Source organism: Berghia stephanieae, chromosome 5 (assembly GCF_034508935.2).
Source record: "Berghia stephanieae isolate SIO BIC M18660-M18661 chromosome 5, UCSD_Bste_1.3, whole genome shotgun sequence".
In the NCBI taxonomy this organism is placed as follows: Eukaryota; Metazoa; Mollusca; class Gastropoda; order Nudibranchia; family Aeolidiidae; genus Berghia; species Berghia stephanieae.
The window spans coordinates 18,227,099-18,246,801 of record NC_088364.1 but is presented as its reverse complement, the minus strand read 5'-3'; the positions used below and the strand labels follow the sequence as shown (position 1 = coordinate 18,246,801).

At 37.6% G+C, this 19,703-nt stretch overlaps 2 protein-coding genes across 2 annotated transcripts in view; both read left to right on the top strand.

Moving 5' to 3' along the window:
- The window catches only part of LOC144972533 (proto-oncogene tyrosine-protein kinase receptor Ret-like), a 144,301-nt gene that overhangs the window by 37,033 nt on the left and 87,565 nt on the right, over positions 1–19,703 (top strand). The gene's annotated exons all lie outside the window — the stretch shown is intronic.
- On the top strand, positions 10,233–13,534 carry LOC144974092 (zinc transporter ZIP1-like). The gene is made up of 2 exons (XM_078916984.1): positions 10,233–10,443; positions 12,650–13,534. The coding sequence occupies exons 1-2, from the start codon at positions 10,240–10,242 to the stop codon at positions 13,340–13,342; spliced, it is 897 nt and encodes a 298-aa protein (XP_078773110.1). The 5' UTR covers positions 10,233–10,239; the 3' UTR covers positions 13,343–13,534.

Below are 19,703 nucleotides of genomic sequence, written 5' to 3'. Positions count from 1 at the left end.
TGGGCCCGGATTAGGAAGACCTAAAAGAAAACCCGAGTCAGATTGATGAGTTCTGTTGCGGCCCTGTGTTCCACGATGAATCAAGAGGCTTAAGTAAGTAAGAAGGGTTTAATTAAAAATCTTCTATTGATAATGAAACTGCGGCCGATATACCGAAGTCGTTCAAAGATAGCGGTATTTTGTTGTTAAGAGGACATGAGTGTAGCGAGATAAATGTGCGGCTATGTGGTCTAGTGATATGACCCTCGCTTTCGGATCGGAAGATCTTGGGCTCGAGCCTCGCTCGACGCATAGTTGAGTCCTTGGAGAAGGCTCTTTATTCACATTCTCTTACCGTACTCAGATGTAAAATGTACCTGGCCGTTAACAGAGTTGCCTATGTCCGGGAAAAAGGTAATATCGCCAAACAGGCGTCATGTCCCGACCTAAATGTTAAATGTTGCTGTTGGCGAGGGACCCCTTATAAAGCGCTTTTAGCACGTATAGTGGATATTGCGCTATACATGTATTTTGAAAAAAAAAGCTTAAGATCAATGAATATTAGGCGAAATGAGATCACTCATCGCAAAACGGGTGTTATGTCAGGATAAACAAAAAAATAAATAAATTCCCTTTATTCATCCCCAAGGGGAAATTTGTCTTTAGGGTCTATTCCAAGGGGAGACTGGAATAACCCAGGCGTCAGCCGCAGAGCAGCGCGGCAAAGTGAGTTACGGCGAGGTGACTTGCTCAAGGGCACACAACGCAGCGGCGGGTAATCGAACTCGGTACCTTTCGGGTAGGAAGCAAACGCTGAGCCACGCTGCCCCTTATACTTATACTTATGAACCTTATACTTATAGAAAGGAATATTTCCCTAAAAGTCTTGAGTTGAAAGAAATGCCTGCATCGAAGGGAGTTGGTTTTGTCTCTTAAATTTCGTAGCATCAAACTTGATTGAATCCGATCATTTGGGACATTGAACTCAAGTTTTCTTCCTCTTGATCATAAAAACCGTTAGTAGTAGTAGTAGTAGTAGTAGTAGTAGTAGTAGTAGTAGTAGTAGTAGTAGTAGTAGTAGTAGTAGTAGTAGTAGTAGTAGTAGTAGTAGTAGTAGTAGTAGTTGGGTAGTAGTAGTAAAGAAGTAGTAAGTAGAAGTAGTAGTAGTAGTAGTAGTAGTAGTAGTAGTAGTAATAGTAGTAGTAGTAGAAGTAGTAGTAGTAGTAGTAGTAGTAGTAGTGACTTAGGTGACATAAAACCATTTTGAGACGATGGATCAACAATAATTTAATTCAAGATTTTTTATATTTTTACTCTAGTTGTAAAGAGGTTGACGGGATTATTCATGATGACGCACTACAATTTACAAGTCATTAATATACAGGCTCCTACAACAGATGGCTGTGTTTGTTACGAGTTGGAGTGTTTCATACAATAGCATTCGCGAAACAAAGACATTTAGTGTGGGAGATATAGAAAACAAAATGAAATGACTATTGCGCACTTACATAGAAAATTTCCCCATGCTCATTGAGCCTAATAAGTTACATTCTCCCTGTCGCCCCCTTACCATTATGGGCCAAATATTAATCTATATAGTAGTAGTAGTAGTAGTAATAGTAGAGCACGGTGTCAAAAATACAACAATATAAAAAGTGCGGAATAAAAAGATAATGTATAACGCCATTAAAAGAAAAAAAATGTTCATACATTGTGGAGCAACAAAAATACAGCCTGTTAGGCAACCAGTAGTAGTAGTAGTAGTAGTAGTAGTAGTAGTAGTAGTAGTAGTAGTAGTAGTAGTAGTAGTAGTAGTAGTAGTAGTAGTAGTAGTAGTAGTAGTAGTAGTGGCTAGTAATAATAATAATATTAACATTAATGATAATAATATCGGGACTTTAAACCAACAACCATCATGTAAAAAAACCCCAAAAAACAATAGGTTTAATAATCTGCATATCATTTGCAGAAAAAAATATAATGATGTAAAAGTAACAAAGGTCAAATTCATCACGTGTCATTTATAGAAAATGTAAATTAGACCTGCCTTATACTCGCAATTCGGTTATCCTAGAATAATATTGATAACGATTATAATAATAATTGATAATAATAATAATAATAATAATAATAATAATAATAATAATAATAATAATAATAATAATAATAATAATGATACTAATGGTAATAATAATAATATAATAATAAATAATAATAATAATAAATAATAATATGATGATGATGATGATGATGATGATGATGATGATGATGATGATGATGATGATGATGATGATGATGATGATATATAATAATAATAATAATATTAATAATAATACTCATGGTAATAATAATAATAATAATAATAATAATAATAATAATAATAATAATAATAATAATAATAATAATAATAATAATAATGACAAAGACGATGATGATGATGGTGGTGGTGCAGGTGGTGTTTAGTGATGGATGTTTTAATGATGATGTTATCGAGATGGAATCACTACATTTTGAAGGTCGTATTCATATTGACGACAACAGTGTAATTACGTCGTTGGTGATGACAGCCTTTGCGCTAAGAGCACTCACTGCCTGCCGTACTCAGAAAAGAAAACATTTTAACAATTTTGCCCAGAATACTCGTCCTTCAAATAATAATCGGTTAAAATAATTAAATAATTTAAATAATTGAGCTTTATATAGCGCAATATCCACTAAATATGCTCAAAGCGCTTTACAAGGGGTCCCTGGTCAACAGCAACATTTAACATGTAGGACGGGACATGACGCCTGTTAGGCGATATTACAATTTTTCGGACAAAGACAGCACTGTTAACGGCCAGGTACTCATTTTACACCTGAGTACGGTGAGAGAATGTGAATAAAGAGCCTTTTTCCAAGGACTCAACTATGCACCGAGCGCGAGGCTCGAACCCAGGACCTTCCGACCCAAAAGCGAGTGTCATACCACTAGACCACATAGCCGCATTTTGTCAAAAACTCTCAAGCCTGGGACTTAAAGGAAGTCTTTTCTGTTGTTTGTGTTGACTGACTGGCTTAAAGCTGTTCACCGTCACTGTCGGCCGTCTTAACAGCCTCGGCGGCCTTCATGATTTCTATGCAGATGTATCTCTATAGATAGAACGAAGATGACGTCACTCAGGTTTTTGTTATTGTTTTTTTTTGCCATCCACGTTTATGAGTAATTCTCACTTAATACTCTTCAACAGTCGTAACGTCACTTCCTTCCTAATGACGCATGGTAACTTAGTAACACTGGCTCTAAACTATCGGAACAATGGCGGACGCAGTATGAAATATTTCTCCGGCGAGCATAAAAGCGTATCCAGAGGAAAAAAAACCCCATAAATTTGATCATTTTTTGACTTTTACACATTCTGGTCACAAGACATATGAAAAGTTTTAGCCAGCTTGAAGAATAAAAAGTAATGATTTTCTTTGTTTAGAACCAAGATGGCCGCCGTTGCCGGGCGACGTGACATCAGACTATTGAATCCAATTGTATTAACCAGACTATAAAAGTTCAATGGTTAAACATAGTTTTGTGTGTTGGTCCGCTATTATACTTCAGGATGGCAATGTTGTGAGCTTCTTATCCAAGCGCATGCTATTTATTCTTATCCAAGCTAAGAAGCTCACAACATTGCCATCCGGAAGTAAAACGGACCAACACACAAAACTATGTGTAACCTTAAACGTTTATAGTCTGGTTCATACAGTTTAGTGAGAATTACTCGTAAACCGGTCTTTCGTTAAATTTTTGGTGCAGTGCTTTGTTTGTTATTTTTGTGATGGTATTTAGTTCGGCAAAGTCCCGGGTTTGAGAGTTTTTGCCAAGGCGTGAGTCATTTAAATCGATCGATAATTGAAGGACGACATTTCTGTCCAAATTTTTAAATATATGTTTTTCCACAGTACGGTAGACCAGCGTGTTGTACAACTCAATCTTTGTTTTTTGCTGTTTTTTTTGTTTTTGTTTGTTGTTTAATTCTGTCGTTTCTTATCCAGATATGTATAACTTTGTATCAACCCTTATATATATATTTATTTTCACATATTATGATATGATATGATATTTAAAGGTCCTTTGACTCATATAACCCCATAATGATTAGCATATGGCCATAATATGATCTGTCTCAGGTTTGAGAGTTTTTGACAAGATGAAAGTCATTTTTATTGCTCACTATTGGAAGGATGAGTTTTCTGACCTAAATTTTCTGTAAAACGAGTATGATAATATAGGCATCCGAGTTCATGAATGGTAATCTTTCCCCTGATGCCTCCCCCCCATATGTCATGCAAAGACAAAACCTCTTATTTTGTATTTTGGCCAGACAACTTTGACTTCTAAATTCATCGATTTAAATATCCCCCAAAACTTGTCAATCAACTTTGACTTCTAAATTCATCGATTTAAATATCCCCCAAAACTTGTCAATCAACTTTGACTTCTAAATTCATCGATTTAAATATCCCCCAAAACTTGTCAATCAACTTTGACTTCTAAAGTAGAATGAAAACAATCATATGAAAACTCTAAAGCCCGAGATTTCAAAGATGTCTTAAATTTTAGAGCTTTTGGTAAATTGAAGATCATCTACATTTTAAGCGTGAAATGACAACGACAGTTCTCTGCCCAACATGTTATATATAATATATATATATATATATATATATATATATATATATATATATATATATATATATAATGTATTAAGTCGGTGAATGCCAGTCAGCTAGTCATTGTCTCGAGAGTTTTTGACTACCTTCAATAAACACCAAGAGCAGCCAAACCAAAAAAAAATTGATATAGGGCTACTTAGCTCCATTAGACGACACCTCTCTTCATATCTGGACTCCTTTGGCTTCCAACAGTAACAGTATGCCTCGGGGCACGATTTCGCTTAGTATCCAATTTCAACGAGACTGCTGTGTGATGAATGAAGCCAGTCAACCAATGAGAGAGCGGGTCCTTTGATGACGTTAATTGCCATCCTGTTGTACACTGACTAAACTCATTAAAAACATTTTTTGACCAAAGGAATTTTCACATCGGTAATCGATCGATTAAGATGATCCTCAACTGTCAAAAAGTTTAAACCCGAGGTTTGTTTTTTTTTTGAAATCCCAGATTTGAGATATTTTTATAAAAGTCGGGGGGGGGGGGGTGGCGTAAATCGATTGATATTTGAAAGAAAATCTTTCCGGCAAAGAAAAGTGTTTTGTGTGTGTATAGAAGATTACGATGTTGATTACCCTTCGTTGTCTTATTACCACGACATTCCTTAAAATGAACACGAGCGATGGAACGTATTTGCAGGTCTGATAGTATGGTGCGATTATGGGCTCGTTTTAACATAGTTGTCATGGAGTACATTTTGCGTTGGTTTGAGAGTATTTCCATTACAACAATGTGACCATGACAATTTGTGTTATCAGATCGGCAAATAAATATACATCGTGACGAGGGATGAGGAGGGGAAAGGGGGTGAAAAGCTAAGTGCAGGGCCATACATCATAAGCAACGAGAAATTTGGTTCTAAATTAGGTACTTTTTATTCTACATGCTGGCTAGAACATTTACACATATCACGCGATCCGAATTTATAAAAATCAAAACATGATCAGATTTATAATGTTTTTCTCCTCTGGATACACGTTTATGCTCGTCGGAGAAGTATTTCATAAGGGCATCCGCCATTGTTCCGATAGTTTAAAACCAGTTACTTAGTTACTATGCGTCATTACAAGGGAAGTGACGTCACGACTGCTGAAGCCTATTGCTCGACACACACTTTCAAAAACTTACCTCAAATTAAATGCCATCTGGCCCACACGCCTACCGTACATTCACACTCTCAACCTCTTTCATCACGTGCCGTTCATCAAACACAATCTCATCTTCTTCTTTTATGACGTTTAATAATGTTGATCTGATGGGGTCCCAATAGCTCAGTTGGTAGAGCCTTCGCTTTATACGAAAAGGGACCAGATCCATCCCAGGAGCAGTCGGGATTTTTTATGACCCCCCCCCCCATCCCTCCCCCACCCTGTCCGCCCATTAGTGATTGGATAGCCTGGTCTGTTAGATCTGATAGAAAGTACCTTGTGATAGATAGCGTTCTATCCAAAGGATAGCAATCAATTGCTATTGTCAGTTTCACGCTAGAGAAACCGGGATAAACTCCGGCTTCATAGGCCTAATGACTCTGAAAGACCACTTTCGTTTAACCCCCGACACTGTACCAATTTGTGACCATCAACCCCTTATTATATTGGCGCCGGGTCAGATAAAAAAGTGAGTTATTAATGGCGATGTAACTGATACTTCACTGGGTCTCCTGTCTTCTTACTCGAACCAAATCAAACAACAGTGGGTGTGTGGGCGGTGACTGGAGGGGATAGACTAAGAATAAACTCTTCTGTCCCAGGGCAAGGCAGAAAATAGATTATATTTGGCGTCTGTGTTGAACAGGAACTGAATTGTGGTTCATAGTAATGATATTGAAAGCACAGGAAAAAGAGACACAATGACTAATTTTTGATCTCCAGAGATGAATACATACTACTATGGGGTCTTGTGAAATGACGCTCGCCTTCGAATCGGGAGGTCCAGGGAAAAAGGCTATTTACTCGCATTCTTTCACTGTACTCAGGTGTAATATGAGTACCTGACCGTTGACAGCGTTGTCCCTGTCAGAAAATTTAAAAAAAATATCCATGCCTCGTCCTATGTGTTGTGTTAAGTGGTGCTGTTGGCCAGGAACTTTTAGTGGACATTGCTCTTTATAAAATCTCAAGTTTAACCAGTTGAATGCCGTAGTCCAGAAAGATGCTTATTTTAAAATTTGGCCAGAAAACTCGTTCTTCAAATATCGATCAACTTGGTACACAACTCTCAAAGGTAGACCTCGTTGCTACTATTTGTATGAGAAACGGCATTGCCTACGCGCTGATTGCTGTCTTTGTGATTTTATATCTGCCATGGTATATACTATATACAATAACTTTTTAGATCGTTCTCATGCGTAAGTGACTTGCTCCCTAATTATTTTAGGATTTTCATATCAAATATGAAATGCATTAAACCTGCCTTTATGCGTCGCTGCTTGAAGCTCGACGAAAGAAATAACGTTCCTATCTCCCATAGTGGGCAGGGAGGTACTTGCTGTGTCTTCTATCCCCCTGTATCGGTTTTCCAACATGCTTTCTATCTTTGTCTTGGAATGAGATCACTTAGTTTTGTCCTGGCCCTGGTCAGATACGTGGCTGGTAGGAAAACAGTCGAATGTATAGTTATAGTTTTGGGAGATGATATTTTTTTTTCCTTGTAAATCATCTCTCTGTTATGTATTATTGTTTTTAATTTTTATTTTTAACATATGATTTGTATTTGAGTGTATTCCTCTTAGTTGGGTCTTGTGCTGGTGTCTGGGTAAGACTTTTAGGTGGTCTCAAACTTAGTACTTTGATGGTTTGCTCTTGGAATCTACATCTGTTTCTTATTTGAACCAATTCTCCTTTGTCTGACCCTTTCTTGTGTGCTTTAATTGTAATTCTAGAACTTTTTACTATCCCATTTTCTTCCTTTTTACTGGCGCTGATATAATCTTAATGTGTTGCAAGCGCCGTAAAACCCTAAAAACAAACCAACCCCCCCCCCCCAAAAAAAAAAAAAAACCCAAAGAAATAACAATAGTCAAATTAATGATAATTTGGTAACTTCAGTTTAATTTAAAAATAAAACAACAGATAATGTAGATGTTTTTGGGTTTCCACTTTGTCCACAACACATATGAATGAAAAAGAAAAGTTGAGCTTTTATACAGAGCAATATCCATTTATCGTGCTCAAAGAGCTTTACAAGGGGTCCCTAGCCAACAGCAACACGTTAGGAGTAGGACGAGACATGACACCTGTTTGACGGTAATGCAATTTTAAAAACCCAGAGACAACGCTGTTTTACACTTGAGCACGGTGAGAGAATGTGAACAAAGAGCATTTTCCAAGGATTCAACTATGCGCTGCTCAGAGCGGGACTCGAATCCCAGACCTTCCGATCCGAAGGCGAACGTCATACAACTCATACTCGCCGCATGAAACACCAGAGACGAATGAGAGACAAGAGAATGGTGGGATTGTTTATTCGCCTTAACGACGCCATTCTCTCATCTCTTATTCGTCTTGAAGCTTCCGATCACACTATCACGGGTCGTAAAAATAAATAAAATGGGGAATTTCCCGAAAAGCTGGGAAGTTGGTGCTAAATAGAGAAAGGAAACTGGACACGATGCTAAAAGGAACTCATCTGTTGTTTTAGTCGAAATAGAAACAAAAACAAACAATAACAAAAATATAAACAATGCATTGCGGTTGAGATTTGTTGTTTGCATTCATCCCAATCTTATTTCGATTACGACGTTATTTACTCAGTAGGGATTTAGTGCTTTTTGAGAATGTGAAAAGGCGTCTAAGAACATTTTGTAGAAGGTTTGGGTGAATTTACTTCAGTTCTTCCACAGTACTGAAATTTATTTTAAAAAATCCCAAACCTTTTCATATTGGATTTGATTTGAATGTGATATGGGGGATCACGGATGTGCAAACGTTTCCCACATTTTAATGACACTTCCCGCTTCATCCGCCGCTCAGTACACTCCGGAGGCAAGTAGATTACTACTGTTACTACTAATGAAAACGTGTTTTTTAAAACTTCAATAGTAATGAGGATAATGATGAGAAATAATATTGGGTCAGGAGAGTGGGTCAAAATGCCAGATGATGAAAACAAAAATGAAAATATCACGGTGACAGCCACAGCTGGATGGCTCAGTGGCTAGTGCGACTGCTCGCTGTTATCTCTCTCTCTCTCTCTCTCTCTCCATCTCTCTCTCTCTATCTCTCCATCTCTCTCTCTATCTCTCCATCTCTCTCTCTTTCTCTTATCCTCTCTATCTCTCTTTTTCTTACCCCCCCCCCTCTCTCTCTTTTTCGTATCCTCTCTCTCTCTCTCTCTCTCTCTCTCTCTCTCTCTCTCCCCCTCTCTCTTTCTCTCTCTTTCTATCTCAGCCAGGCAGAGGGTGTCGTATCAATTGGATCCCGAGTTTGACTCTTTGACACTGTGATATTTTTATTCTCTATTTTCATCTGGCACTTCTCCATACGATATTATATTTCTCATTAGTTTTGATATAAGTGCTCGCTCCCCACACTTTTTATGACATTTTTTTCTTCATTTCGCTCGTCTTCGAATTGGAACGTGGCGCATAATTGAGTGTTTGGAAAAGGCTATTTTTACTCATGTTCTTTCTCTTTATTCAGGTGCAAAATGAGTACCTAGCCGTTAACAGCGTTGTCTCTGTATGAAAAATATTGTAATATCGCTGAACAGGCGTCATGTCTCGTCCTACATATTAAGTCTTGCTGTTGGCTAATAACTCCGTGTAAAGCGCCTTTGACCACGTTTAGTGGATATTATGCTAAACAATGCTCTAGTATTTAGTTTTTTTTTAAAAATTAATAATCATTCGTTAAAAAAAACATTTTAATTGGTTTAACATAGAACGCTGCCATTGACCGTTGAATGAAGCTCTTCTGTAAAGAAATGAGAGGAATCGAACATTCTAAAAGCTTTGAAAGGCTTGGAGGAAAGCTTACGACATGTCGTTTTGATGAGTAGTGCGATTTGTGTAACCCATTGTCTTTGTATGTGGAGCGTGTTAAAGCACTTAGTGGATTTTGCTCGCTATATAAATTTTTTGAAAAATAAATTTAAAAATTGAGCTTTTAAATAGTGCAATATCCACTAAATGTGCTCAAAGCGCAAATAATCATTTTAAGATTGAGCTTTAAGATTGAACTTTTATATAGCGCAATATCAACTAAACGTGCTCAAAGCGCTTTTCAAGGGGTCCCTGGCCAACAGCAACACTAAACATGTAAGACGGGACATGACGTCTGTTAGGCGATATTACAGTTTTTCCGACAGAGACAACGCTGTTATCGGCAAGGTACTCATTTTACACCTGAGTACGATGAGAGAATGTGAGTAAAGAACCTTTTCCAAGGACTTAAACTATGCGCCGAGCGAGGCTCGAATCCAGGACCTTCCGATCCGAAAGCGAGTGCCATACATACCACAAGACCACATAGTAGCCGCACAAGTAGTTTTAACGTTTAAACCTCGTCATAATCATTTCCAATCAGAGTGGCCTGGTCATCCCCAAAGTCCTGGCCATGCTGGCCCTCGTCTTCACGTCCCTGGCCTCTTCCACCTTGCCGTTGATTTTACTCAAGGTGGGCCAGCGGTGGAACTGCCACTTTCTGAGCGGCAAGCTGATGTCCTTCCTCAACTGCCTCACGGCCGGTTTCTATCTGGGACTGACTTTCGTTTACTTCCTAGTTCACGCCAGGACCTACCTGGACCGCTTTACCAAACAGGTGACATGGCATGATAAGTAGTGTACACTGCAGTTAATATAAATGGGTATGAGTGGTTATGTGTATTGTCGAGTATTTCCTGAGATTAGCGTCCTCAATGCGCTTCACAATAATAGTAATAACAATGATGATGATGATGATCATGGTGATGATAATGATAATAGTAATAATAATAACAACAACAACAACAATAATAATAATATTAATAATAATAATAATAATAATAATAATAATAATAATAATAATAATAATAATAATAATAATAATAATAATAATAATAATAATAATAATAATAATAATAATAATAATAATAATAATAATAATAATAATAATAATAATAATAATAATAATAATAATAATTATATATTATTATTATTTATTATTATTATTATTATTATTATTATTATTATTATTATTATTATTATTATTATTATTATTATTATTTTTATATTGTTATTATATTATTATTATTATTATTATTATTATTATTATTATTATTATTATTATTATTATTATATTATTACATAAAAAATAAAGTTCATTTCTAAAGCGCCAACCCCCGTTCAAATGTGAACCAGAAAGTGATATTGGAACCAAATTTTCAGTTCTTACAGTACAATTATCCTGTTAGGCTTCTTCTTTTTTTTGGTGCGAGCACTCTTACAACTCGTCACTATCTGTAGTTTGAAATTCACATCGTGAGTCGGATTAGGGGTGATATCCTTGAAATGCCATGAAAGGACAGGGCAGCCACCGTGATCCATCCAATCACTGCTCACGCTCAAATAGCTTGAATATGTCACAAGACGAGAAACCGTATCGCTTGGCCACCGACGTTATATTGAGAAACGAGAGCAAACTAGGAGAAAAGTGAAGGGAGATGGGGGCGTTCGCCAGTTGGGGAAATTTGACGTCTTACAGAACACAATCACGTTTGAATCGGTCATGGAACAAGACCGAAGGGCTGGCTAGTACGCAGATGGTCTCTGGTTTGGATAAGTTAGTGAAAATAAGTAAAAAAGAATCGATGGTAATTGGAGGCCCAAACGCCACTATGTTATTACGGTATATTATTTTCGCACCTCTTCTTCCTTTCATTGATAAACTAGCAAATCACATCGTTGTTTTTTAACGCTGTTCTGTTATGTAAGGTGGCGAAGTTCTACGACTTAATCTGTTAGACCAATTCATTTGTAACCCACCGTCTCATACTGGTATCAAATCGGGTGGAATAACCAGTTAACTGCCATACTCAGGGAAGATACGAATATTATATTAAAAAATGGCTTGAAAACTCGTTCTTCAAATATCGATCGATTCAATGACCATCATCTTGGAAAAAAAACAAACCCTCTCAATCCTAGGACCTCGCGTTTTGCAGAATTTCAGTATTTGTGATTCTTGTTGACCTTTGAGTTGGCATTTTTCAAAGTCCGGGAATGCATTTTGTTCTCCACGACGATTTCTCGCTATTTGCATTCTGGTTCGGACATCTTGTTCACTTGAGTCCTCCTGTCCTAAGTAATTATTTTTAAGATTCAACTTGTGCTGGTTCTTTTTTACCATCAACGTGTACGACAGCCTTTTGGTCCCCGTCAGTTTGGTATAGCAAAATGACAAAATTATGAACTTTATTATGTGTCTTAAAGTTGACGGTGTTCCGATTGCTCAGTTATGCAGAGAATTAGCTTCACAAGCAAAGGGACCGAGATCGATTCCGGGTGTAGTCGAGGTTATTTTTCTAAGCGCCCCCCCCCCCCGGCCCCGCCCTGTCCACGAAGCAGTGATTGGGTAGCGGGATCTGTCAAATATGGCAGAAGTACTTTGCGATTGACTAGCGTTCTATCAAAAGGGTTGCAAGCAATTGCAATTGTCCGTTTCACGCCATAGAAACCGGTATAAACTCTGGACCCGTGGGTCTAATGGGTCTGATGGACTACTTCTTTTAAAGTTGAAGAGACAGAAGCAACTCTCATCAAGGACTGCTGTTCTCAAACTTTAGATATTAAGCCTACGAGTACATTTCACTTTTCATTATTATGTTTACCCCGACACCATATTGTTTTAAAACCGGCATATGTACTTGCCAATCTATCGATCAATCAATCATTCAATCAACCAATCAATCAACCAACCAATCATTTAATCATTCAATTTTTTTCCCGACCACCTTTATCCCCAATCCAAAAATATTTCTGTCCCCTAGAGCAACATCTACGTAACGTATCCGCTACTGGAATCTCTGGTTTGTTTTGGGTTCATCCTGGTGGCCGCCATCGATGCCATCGTCCATTTCGGTGCTTACGTGTTCGTAATGGACATCGCCTCCATCTCATCGGCCACAGATGTGGAAGTGCCTCACATCCAACGTGTCAATGTCTACTCCCCGACGCTGCAGAAGATCGTGGTCGTTCTCGGGATTTCCCTCCAGACGTTTTTTGCTGGTTTGGCCATAGGTTTGCAGCACTACACGTCCGAGGTGTTTCAGCTGATGGTGGCCATCATGTTGTACACCGGGGTGGTGTCGTTTGACTTGGGACAGAAACTCTACACCGTTTACTACAACAAAGCGCTGGTGGCCTTCAACTGCTGCGTTATATTCGGAATTATTTGTCCGGTCGGGATCAGTATAGGCATTGCCATATCCGAGGTCGAGATACACCAGAAGGCCTACCCGTTGACTCTCTTGAGTGGAATTTTTCTGGCGCTCGCCACGGGCATGTTCTTGCACGTGACTTTTATAAACTATATCCACGTCAAGGCGCCCCACCAGGAACACTACAACGGATTCATCCGCCTCAACATCATGATGGTCGGTCTGCTGCTTGTCTCGTGTTTAAAAGTTAGTCATTCGCCCGCGGCAGAAGATTTCTTAGAGCTTCTGACAGGAAATAAATGAGTGATGTATAATAATGCCTATATCGCCTAATTATGACAGAACGCATTTTATGAAAACAAATGTCCAGACAACATTTGATTCAGATATAAATTAATCGATTACAATGACCTTCAATTTGTTGAAATTGTCAAAAGTCTCAAACCGGAGTCTCTAGGTGGGGGTCTTTGACCTCCCATTGCGGCAGGAGGTTACGCTGTTGTTCGAGTTGCTTTGTGTCTTAGTCTTGTAATGGGATTACGACATAGGCTTGTCCTAGGTCTAGCGGGAGTCCTTTACTGGGAGGGGAAACTGTCAGATGTATAGATATAATTTTGAGAGATGATATTTTCCCCTGTGAATCACTCTCTTTCGTGTCCTGTTACATTAAAAAAAAGATATACAATGGTTTGTAAAGATTTAAGTTTATTCCTCCTGGTGGGGACCTGTGCTTGTGTCTGGACGAGACTTTTAAGTGATCTCAAACTTTGTACGCTGATAGTATGATCTTGGAATAATATACATCGGTTCCCTATTTGAACCATTCCCTTTTGTCTTACCTTTTCTTGTGAGCCTGGCAGATGGCATCTCCATAAGTGTTCTGTATGCAGTCGACAGTGAGATCAATTTTACCGTTGCCAAAGACAATGAATTTTATTTTTACAACTAACTCTCTCTCTCCCTTCTCTCTCTCTCTCACTCTCTCTCTCCCTCACTCTCTCTCTCTCACACACACACACACTGTCTCTCTTTCTCACTCTCTCTTTTTTTGTTGCTCTCTCTCTCTCTCATTTCTCTCTCTTCAACTCCTTCCATTATTAAGCCCACATCATCATCATCATCATCATCATCATCATCATCATCATCATCCTCATCATCATCGTCTTCCTTCATTTCGTGTTCACACACACACACACACACACACACACACACACACACTGTCTCTCTTTCTCACTCTCTCTTTTTTTGTTGCTCTCTCTCATTTCTCTCTCTTCAACTCCTTCCATTATTAAGCCCACATCATCATCATCATCATCATCATCATCATCATCATCATCATCATCATCATCATAATCATCATCATCATCATCATCATCATCGTCTTCCTTCATTTCGTGTTCACCACAAACACCGCCATCACCATTACCGCCGCTGCCTTCACCACCACTACTACCACCATCACCACAATCAACAAATTGCTTACTTATCCGTGGCCTGCGCTTGTCATTGTATTAACGGTATATAAGTCTCCACAGCGATCAGTCCTCTGCCTCCCCATGGATTCGGAGTTGGTAGGGATGTTGTTTGTTGACAGCCTCAAACCAGTCAAAAATGTTAACCTCTGACGACCACGAGCTATTTTTCCTTCTTTGTAGTCCAAAAGTGTGAGGTTTTCAAGGTGCCCTCGTCCCCACACATGGCCAAGAAATCAATTTGTCTTTTTCTGACGGTTTTCACAATCTGGATGGGTTTCCCGATTCTATGCAAAACGTCTTCGTTTGTTATTTTATCCGATTGTTTGATGTTTAGCAATCTTCTGTACAACCGCATTTTGAAACCATCTGGGCGGTTTTGACATTCCTTGTCTAGAGTCCAGGTTTCACAAGTGTAGAGGAGGGATGAGAGAACGTAAGTTTGGATCACCTTACGTTTCGTGTATAATTGAATATATTGATGGCAGAGATGACTGGTCTTAGATTATGAAGGTATTTTTAGCGATCGCAATTCTTCGTTTTATTTCTACATTTATTAAAAAAAAAATCTCTAGCATCGTTCATGATGGTTGCACCACGATTTTAAAACTTCTTAACTAGTTTGATAGTTTCCCCTTTTCTGGTGAAATGAAAAGATAGATCTTGGTTTTGTTTTCTAACAACCGTGCACTCGGTTTTCTTCACGAATTTGTCAAGCATGATCTGAAGGTTTTCTGGTGTGTAAACCATAAGCACTGCATCGTCCGCAAACCTCAGGTTCGTCAAATTCTCACATCTCACACATATGCCTGGCACTTCTTCATTTTCACCGAAAACTATGTCAGTGTGCATGTTGAAAAGGTCTGGCGATAAAACAATCAACAACATCATCATTATTATAATAACTATCATCATCATCATCATCATCATCATCATGATCATCATCATCATCATCATCATCATCATCATCATCATCATCGTCGTCGTCATCATCATCATCATCATCATCATCATCATCATCATCATCATCATCATCAACATCATCATCATTGTTGTTGTCTATGTTTTGTCTCCATCATCGCCTATCAATAATACCTAATTCCAGCTTCACATCATTACATTTTGACAGAATAAAAATAAATTTACATTGCGATATCCGATAATGATGATTAATTCTTTGATGTGTAATTAGTTGATTTTGCAAATACATTTTTGTACAATTTACAATGTTATTAAATCTAATGTATTTTTTGAAATAAAGCAAACTTTTAGAACATATTATGTCTTTTAAACAGCTTACTTAAAACTGGACACAAACTCAAGACTAGTTACAGAAATAAAGACCGAAGCACAAGCCAAAAACCCTTTTTTTAAAATTTATTTTTCCTTTTGGCCAGACAACTTTAAACTTCCAATATCAAGTCGCTGTGAATATTAAGCTATTAGTGGCTACAGACTGTAAATAAGTAAGCTACAAAAATGAATATGACAGCTTGATAAATAAAAAAAGAACAAGAAAACCGTGGATAAAATGCAAAATACTGAACATGTCGGGGCACAAAGCCCTACTTCAGTGTGGCTATGTGATCTTGTGGTATGACACTCGCTTTCGGATCGGAAGGTCCTGGGTTCGAGATTCGCTCCGCGCATAATTGAGTCTTTGGAGAAGGCTCTTTACTCAATATTTTCTCTTCGTACTCAGAAGGTGTAAAATGAGTACCTGGCCGTTAACAGCGTTGTCTCTGTCCGAAAAAAAAATGTAATATCGCCTAACAGGCATCATGTCCCGTCCTACATGTTATATTTTGCTGTTGACAAGAGACCCCTTGTAAAGCGCTTTGAGCACGTTTAGTGGATATTGCGCTATATAAAAAGCTCAACTTCAGCCAACAACAAAAACAGTAGAAGCATCCATAATCCCTTTAAATCCAGTCAGTCAGTCAGGCGTGATGTATTGATTTGTTTACTGTTTTTGTTGTTGTATGACGTAGGGGTTTGAGTCGGAAACGTTCCATGTTTGGCATTTTGTTCCTTTTTGGGGGAAAGTTTTTAAAAATTGATTTTTGTACTTAGCTTAAAATATTAATTCGATAAAAAAAATCCTTTTTGACAGGTTGGTTTACATTTTACCTGATGATATCATTTTATAAGTTTTTTTTTCCAAATGGAATGGAAAAAATTGAATGATGTTAGAGTACAGTTGAGCTACAAAGCAGTGCCTATCATTCATTCTGACTCGTTAATAACAAATTCATTGAGGCCTGGAAAATTAATTCGTTATATAGATAGTTTGTTATACGCCAAGAACAATAGGGGGGAAATGGGCTTTTATAAACAAATAACAATAGATTTAATTAACGAAGATAGGTAGCTTTGTCAACAACCAAAAAAAAAACAAAAAAAACAAACAAACAAACAAACAAACAAACAAACAAACAAACAAACATTAACCCCCCCCCAAAAAAAAACACAAAAAAACAAAACAAAACAAAACAAAACAAAAAACAAAAAGAGACAAACGACGAATGAATCACGAAAGATGAATGGGAGACGAGAGAATGGCGTTGTTAAGGTATTTTATTCATCGGGAAACCCAAAACGTCCACGTTAATAAATGTCTTCGTTAATTAAATTTAAACTTCCATTCCATTTGACTTAGTGTTTTTTTTTTAATTCCTTGGAGCTTCAAGCAGCAACATTAGCCTTACACCATTTTTAAAGACAAAGATTCATCGTTAAATACACGGTGAGTGAATGAAAAGGACAGTTCTGTCTCCTTATGCATAAACCTGATAAGCCACATTTTCATTACAAATGAGTTACTGTAACGAATAGAATTCACTCAGATGTCATCTTCTCTTCACTAAATTTTAAAAGTCTGAATACGTAGTATGTTAAACTTGTTGCTTTCTTACGATAATAACTGCTAGGTATGTCAAACCTTGTTTTTCGTGATTTAAAAAAATATTTTCTATTATCTCAATTGTATTAAAATGTTGGGGATACAATATACATACTATTATTTATAGACGATCGTCAACGGACATTGTTTGTCGCTATGGAACGCTGCTTTATTTTGGCGTTTGGATACATAGCGATTTTCTTTATACTTCTTCATTAACAGAACTTTCGTCTAAAAGTTTGGAACGGTATTAAGTATGAAGCGGAACATGCTGCTTCTGTGGTAGTCCTTCAGAGCCATTCGGCCCATGGAGCTGGAGTTTATCCCGGTTTCTATAACGTGAAACGGACAATAGCAATAGTACTTTCGCCAAATCAAATAGACTCAGCTACCCATTCACTGCTGGAAAAATCTCGACTGCACCCGGTTTCGATCTCGGTCACCTTGCGTGTGAAGCGAGTGCTCTACCAACTGAGCTATCGGGGGCCTCTGCTTCTGTAGACATATTCAAAATAATATTCGATAAAGAAATAACTAATTACCGAGATAATTCTGATTAAATTTAAATACACAGGGTTTTCAAAGGTCATTTAGCCTAAATGACCTTTCACGTAATATGATAGTTATAATATAACATGATATGATAAGAGCGCTCACATTATAAGAAATGAAACTAGCAATGACACAAAAGTGATCTTGACTTAAAGAGGAATTAAAATTTTTCAAAAGCGCTTGCAAAAAGACAAGACGTCCGTTGAGCATCTATTTATGATGTATTTAAATCTATGGTTATAAGACATGCATGGAGCCACTGGATTAAATTTTTACTTCTGTATTCGAGGAGAGGAGAAGGGGAGAGGAAGCGTGAGGGGAACGGAGAAGGGAATCGGGAGGATTGTTTTCCTCAGATGACCAAAGGAATCACTCTCTGTGTCTTCTATACTCCTAATTTAACCAATTATCTGTCGTACTCTGGAAAAAACTCTTATTGGAAAATTTGGCCAGAAAACTCGTTCTTCAAATATCGTTCGATTGAAATGACCATCATCTTGGTAAAAAAAAAACCCGATAAACTCAAACCTGGGACTTCGTGAGAGTTTTTTGCAAAGTTAAGGGCTATTTAAATCGATCGATATTTCAAGAATGAGTTTTCTGACCAAATAAATAGAAATTTTAATACACGAGTTATTCTGGAGAACGGTAGTTAACTGGCTAATGAGACCCACTCCTCGATCCGGTAGCATGTCGGGGTGAATCTTGTTATGAAAATTGCTTTTGATTTTGGTCCTGACCCTGGCTGGAGTCCTTGGCTGAGAGGTAAACAGTTAAATGTATAATTATAATTTTGGGGGATCATATTATTACCGTTGTAAATCATATTTATGTTATGTATTGTTATAAGTATTTTGTTTGTTTTGATCTTAATATTTTGTAAGCATTTTAGTTTATTCCACTGGGTAGAAGCTGTAATTGTGTCTCAATGGGACAGACTCCAATGATATAGAAATGATTGAGACATTGAGTATACTCCGGTATTTGGGGTGAATTTTTAAATTCGGAAATGTGAGTGGAGCAGGCACTTATGTTGGTAATAACAAGAAATTAAGTGAGTAGGAAAGTGCCAGAAGACAAAAGGGAATAAAAACTTCACTTCTGCGCGATTTGTCTGGATTTTAAATGATTTTTTAAATTGATTTATTGGTTTTGTCATCGGCTGAAGAAGGGTTTTGAGTCCGAAACGTTCCATATTAGGTATTTTGTTATTTTTTCGAAGCTGTTATATTCATTTTTGAAAATCGTGGGATAACCTACTCGTGCTAAATACCACGGACCCATTTGTACATATATTTGTGTAATTATTTGAGTCGACGCGCATAGAATATTTGCAGGTCTCATAATTCAGTTCATGATGGGCTCATCCTTGTAATTGTCCATTACACAATGTTAAGCTAGGCCCATAATTGTGTTCCGATGTCAGACCTACACTATATATGTACATGTCGATTTCAGTATATCCCTCGGTTCGGATGGGGAGAGAGAGAGAGAGAGAGAGAGAGAGAGAGAGAGAGAGAGAGAGAGAGAGAGAGAGAGAGAGACCTCTAAGTGCATTTCATTTCACAAGGCGTGCATGCGCTTTTAAAACCCAAACAGACGCATGCAACATATAATTTGTCTTGACTTCTTCTTCAACAGATGGAATTGAGATAGAGAGACGTGCATGCCATATCAATGTCAATATTGTCGTCCTCTAGAAGAGAGAAAAAAAGCAAGGTTTTAAAATTTGGCCAGA